This window comes from Anoplophora glabripennis, unplaced genomic scaffold, assembly GCF_000390285.2.
Source record: "Anoplophora glabripennis isolate ALB-LARVAE unplaced genomic scaffold, Agla_2.0 scaffold461, whole genome shotgun sequence".
NCBI lineage: Eukaryota > Metazoa > Arthropoda > Insecta > Coleoptera > Cerambycidae > Anoplophora > Anoplophora glabripennis.
In genome coordinates this window covers 281,963-287,962 of record NW_019416554.1, presented here as the reverse complement: position 1 = coordinate 287,962, position 6,000 = coordinate 281,963, and the positions used below count along the sequence as shown (strand labels likewise).

At 30.5% G+C, this 6,000-nt stretch overlaps 1 protein-coding gene across 1 annotated transcript; it reads right to left on the bottom strand.

Moving 5' to 3' along the window:
* Positions 1 to 3,863: 3,863 nt before the first annotated feature.
* Positions 3,864 to 4,931, bottom strand: LOC108910609 (coiled-coil-helix-coiled-coil-helix domain-containing protein 2). The gene is made up of 4 exons (XM_018715281.2): positions 4,749 to 4,931; positions 4,490 to 4,662; positions 4,195 to 4,413; positions 3,864 to 4,087 (listed from the first exon to the last, which is right to left on the bottom strand). Exons 1-4 carry the CDS (start codon positions 4,784 to 4,786, stop codon positions 4,077 to 4,079), a joined length of 441 nt encoding a protein of 146 aa, XP_018570797.1. The 5' UTR covers positions 4,787 to 4,931; the 3' UTR covers positions 3,864 to 4,076.
* Between the last annotated feature and the right edge of the window lie 1,069 nt (positions 4,932 to 6,000).

Here is a 6,000-nt window from a genome sequence, read left to right as displayed (position 1 = left end):
CTCCATTTGCTATTATTTTTTTAAATTTAAAAGTACAACTGTTAGTTATCTGTTCTTTCTTTAAAAACTTTAAAAAACGTTGGTCAGTAGTCAGAGATGAATTATTACAGCACTTGACTAATACATTTTGTGAAGCCAACCATATGGCAGTTTCTACCAGTGATCAGTGGTTCCTGCTTAAACTAGTAATAAAAAAATTAGCCAATTACATAACAATTCTCTACAATTTCGTCTGTTCGATTGACTCGGGAAAAAAGTAAATTAGACCTACATTTGCTCACTGTTCTTGTATTGAAACCTCTTTCTCCTCAAAATGAAGATCTTTTTAATTAGTAAATTCACTTTGCTTCGGAATTAATGCAACGCTAAAAATAGACCCCTATTTTGATCCAATCTTTTTTTTTTTTTATTATACATAGGTTTATTCCACAATTACGATGCTAAGAAATAGGAGATATGAGAATTTTATTTTTCTAAAAAGGACCCCGCAACTATTTTTATGGTCCCGGTCGAATGGTGCGAAACTTTGCCGAATGATAGGTAGTCCTCAATGTGTCAGTCAAAAAAGTCCATGGGACCTAGGGCTGAAAAACTACTGTTCTGAAGCTACAGCCTTCTGAAGTTCCACGTGCTCGATGACTATAAATAAATAAAAAAGGCGTGAAAAATTTTTTAAAAATTTCAATATTTTTGTCTTGGCATTTTGCATTTCAATTAAAAATGCGCGTATAAACAACATACAAATGCCAGACAAGTTGAGCTGTTTGAAAATGTATAAATGAATTAAAAAGTTAACGGAAACTTGGTTTCTTTTTTTTTTTCTAATTTAAACGATTTATTTTTGTCTGGCATTTTGCATTTCTATTGAAAATACATATTTGTACTTCAGGTTAAAACGCCAGACAAGTTGGGTTGTTTGAAAATTAAAAAAAAAATCAAATTAAATTAAATAATTGTAAAAAAATTAATGAAAACTTCAGTGTCTTTTTTTTGTCTGGCAATTCGTTTTTTAATAAAAAATACATTTACAAACTCAAATTAAAAATGTCAGACAAGTTGGGCTGTTTGAAAATATATAAATAAATAAAGAAAGTTGTAAAAAATACAATTTCTCATTTTTTTTTCCACTTTTTCCCTTTATATTATAAGCTGTAATTACTTGGGAAACATACTCAAGATACTATTTCCAACTATCAGATGCTGTCAACGGAAGTGACTTACCTAGACAAGAAAAGCTGGAAAATAGGAAAAACCTTTGTAAATTTAAAAAATTCAAATTTTAAATCATATCGAATTAAGAAATAAAATTGCAGGAAAATGTTATTTAAAACATGAATTTTAAATCAATAAAAGTGCTTATTTCAAAATTTTGTAACTCATAAGGGTACAAGTGGCTTATATCCAGTAAAATCACTGTGCTGCGCAAGCGTATCTCCATGAGATACATTCCCACGTAGTGGAATTCAAATATGATTTAAAATGTGAATTTTTTGAATTTACTATGCTTTTTCCTATTTTGCAGTTTTCTTGGCTAGGTAAGTCACTTCCGTTGACAGCGTCAGATTCAGTAGGAAATTTTATGTCAGAAATAGTATCTTGAGTATGTTTCCCGAGTAATTACAGCTTATAATATAAAGGGAAAAAGTCTAAAAAAATGAGAAATTGTATTTTTTTACAACTTTATTTATTTTCGAACAGCCCAGTTTTTAATTTGAGTTTGTAAGTGTATTTTTTATTAAAAAACGAATTGCCAGACAAAAAAAGACACTGTAGTTTTCATTAATTTTTTTACAACTATTTAATTTAATTTCTTTTTAAATTTTCGAACAACTCAACATGTCTGGCGTTTTAACCTGAAGTATAAATATGTATTTTCAATAGTAATGCAAAATGCCAGACAAAAATAAATCGTTTAAATTAGAAAAAGAAAGAAAACAAAGTTTTCATTAATTTTTTTGTAACTTTTCAATTCATTTATACATTTTCAAACATCTCAACTTCTCTGGCATATTTATGTTGTATTTATACGTGTATTTCTAATTGAAATTCAAAATGCCAAACAAAAATAAATCATTTAAACTTTAATATATTTTTTACGAATTTTCTTTTTCCTTTTCCAATTTTGTGACAAGAAATATGGGTATTAATTTTAAGTACCCGAGATACCAGACAAATAGTAATCACTGAAAAATGTTAAAAATTTTCACATAATTTTCCACAGAGAAACTCGACTCCAAACATTGGAAACCTTCTGGCAATTTATTTTTATCATTTTCATAACAAAAATTTTCATTGTTTCGATTGCCAGACAAAAAGTAAACGATGAATTTTTTTTCTTGCNTCTGCAATTTTTAATTTGAGTTTGTAAGTGTATTTTTTATTAAAAAACGAATTGCCAGACAAAAAAAGACACTGAAGTTTTCATTAATTTTTTTACAACTATTTAATTTAATTTCTTTTTAAATTTTTGAACAACTCAACATGTCTGGCATTTTAACCTGAAGTATAAATATGTATTTTCAATAGTAATGCAAAATGCCAGACAAAAATAAATCGTTTAAATTAGAAAAAGAAAGAAAACCAAGTTTACATTAATTTTTTTGTAACTTTTCAATTCATTTATACATTTTCGAACATCTCAACTTCTCTAGCATTTGTATGTTGTATTTATATGTGGATTTCTAATTGAAATTCAAAATGCCAAACAAAAATAAATCATTTAAACTTTAATATATTTTTTACGCATTTTCTTTTGTTTGGGACAATTTTTCCTTTTTCCAATTTTGTGACAAGAAATATGGGTATTAATTTTAAGTACCCGAGATACCAGACAAATAGTAATCACTGAAAAATGTTAAAAATGTTCACATAATTTTCCACAGAGAAACTCGACTCCAAACATTGGAACCATCTGGCAATTTATTTTTATCATTTTCATAACGAAAATTTTCATTGTTTTGATTGCCAGACAAAAAGTAAACGATGAATTTTTTTTTCTTGCAAGTTCACCCCTATGAACCACCCTTTTGGCTATTTAAAACCCTCTGGCATTTGAAAATTGTTAGGCACATATTAATGTCTATTTTTGCATCAACTGCCAGACACTTTAAGATGAGTGAAAAACTAATTTTTTTATGCAAAAGGAAATTAATTTTCCAAATTTTCAAACACATGTCGGTCTTTAAAACCACCCTTATTTTAATTAACTAACTTACTTTTTTCAGACCTGAAAATGCCAGACATTTTTCGATGACACCACACCCATGTGCGCTAGCTCACGGTCTATTATATTAAAACGCTAGTTTATTGTAATCTTATCGGTAATAAAGAATTATACCTGCCAGACTTGACGTTGAAAACATGCTCCAAGAAATATTCTTAAATTGATCAAAAAAAGATTAACATGTGGCAATGAATATGTATCAATGTGAAACCGTTAATTTGCTCTCATCGATTTACATGTTTATTATCGTTATCTTAAGTTTTTACTTGTTTGTAATAAATTAGTACGCTTTAATTATTAATTAGATAAACTAGTCTGATGCAAATAGAACTGGTGCGGCTTTACAGGCTGCCTCAAATATTGGAAGAAAATAATTGATTCTTTCTTGAACCTTTGTAGATGGTGAAATAAACTGATATTTTCATAAAATTTTTTATTTTATCATAGTTATTGAACTATACAAAATGAACAGATGAAATCCAGTTAAGCAAATCAACTTTCAAATTGAGGAGGCCCATATTTAATGACGAGATAATTTTGGTGCGAAGTGCGCATTGATCAGCTTTAAAATATGCCAAAAATAAAGTTTGTCCCTCTTTCTGCTTCAATTAAGGATATCTATTTAAATAAAAAAGATACGTCTCTTTCTACTCTACTTTATTTACCTACTTAACAAAAAAGTTTAAATAACAAGAAATAAAATATACAAAAAAGTATGTTATCATCTTTAATACTTCATCTGATAAAGTGTAGATGGCATACAGAATATATTTCATAATGGAAAAGCCAAATATTGACTACAACCTGGGTAATATGTTCTACTAGAATTTATAGCACTAGGATCGCCTCATCCTTAAGCCAAATCTGCAAAAAAAAAAAGTGTAGTGTCCAATGCAAGAAAACTAGGTAATGGAATTCGATAGACACACTAGTTAGTTAAAAGACTTAATTTAAAACTGAAATGCACTTACGGTTTCTGATTTTGCACTGTTGGATAGCTTCATTGAAACCCTGGCATAATGTCAGATCGGGTTGTGTTGCTGCGCATTCCAAGAACTGTTTGATCTCCCAAGCGCAAGGTCCAGTAGGCTCAGTGGACTGTTGTTGACTGTAAGCTTGTTGGGAATATTGCTGCTCGGGTGCTGCAGCAGATTGGGCTGGAGCTTCACTTGAACCGCCACTAAACAAACCTAAAAAAGCATTATTCATATTAATTTTTCCAAAAAATCAAGTTTAAGGAGGGGTTTTCACTTGTAAGTCATTTACCTGTCATTGCATGTCCAACAGTGTGTCCTATTGCTGAGCCAACGGCTACACCTCCTGCTGTAGCAGCCATTTGCCCAAACAAGCCGGGGCCCTGTGAAGGTGCTGCGGCTGCAGGTGGAGCAGCAGCAGGAGGAGAAGGAGGAGCAGTCCTAGCTGGAAGGTTAGTATGGCTCCTTAAAAACAAAAAATAAAGTTATATATCACACACACATACCATCCACATAACCTCAAAAATATTAGGATCTGTTAATCTAGTTACCTTGAAGGAGACGGTGAAGATCTACCGCGTCTAGGCATATTTAATTATTTAAAATTTAATATTATCGCCCAAAAAATGTATAACACTATTTTAACTTCGCTTTTCAACGCCTTTCTAACGTCTGTTACGTAAATAACTCCGGTCAAATATAAAATTTATGACGTTTTCTAGAAAGTCATTCTGATTTTTTGGTCTAATTGTCGAAGTACGTCTGCGCGTTAGACAACGTTTGAGAAAGGATTGACGTAAATTTAGCTGTCTGAACTTGATGCAATATTACACGTCACAGGATAAAGATCGAGGAAAATTAAAAAGGTAGTGGTATTAGTGGTAGTGGTGGAGATACTGAATTTGCACAAAATTATTCTTCTAAAGTACGGTTACGGTACTTTGCAATTTACGTTGTATATTATTGCTGGATACACCAATAAATAAAAACAATTCTGTTTTGATACAGAAATACCTAGATTGCGCGCATTGCCATAAATGTTGCCAGAAAATGCTGCTTTGTCATTAGCATCATGTGATTCTTTCCTGAGAAAACTACTACCACAATTTATTTTATAAATAAATATAGTCAGAACACCTGTAATTTAATAACTACAAACAAAGTTAATTAAAAATAGGTCCTGACGTGTAAAACCTAAATTATGATGGGACTTGGAGAGACTTACGAATAATAATTCCTTCTGGGGGGTTGTGTGCTAGGAGGAGGTGATCTCCAAGGTTTGGAAGGGGCAGGCTTGCTTCTTCCCATTTTCTCCTACTTTTTAATTTGAGGTATTATGGTTCTGAAGTTTATATATGACAATTGAAGTCAAAAAGTGGTGAAATTTTGCGAAATAGAAACTGAAAACAAAGAAACAATCTATAAATTATCTATCTCATACAAATAAAATGCTTTTTATTATTAACATATTTAGTTTAAAAAAGGCACATAAAAATGATACTGTTAAGTGACATCTATTAATTGAATTTCGCACATTCACTTGCTCTTAAATAGATATCTAACAAAAATTAAAGGATAACTTGTAGTAATAAGCCATAGATGGCGCTGACATAGTAAATATTCTAAAATATTCATAGGCGTACGCAGAAAATTTGTTAAGGCATCAAATTAAAAAACTAATAAAAAATAACATCTTGGCGTATCGAATACAATCGCCCTCTGTACAACCTGCGTACGTCCATGTACCGAAATCAAAAATTGATATTTAAAAAACTGTATTAATTATCTCAAAATACCTACCTA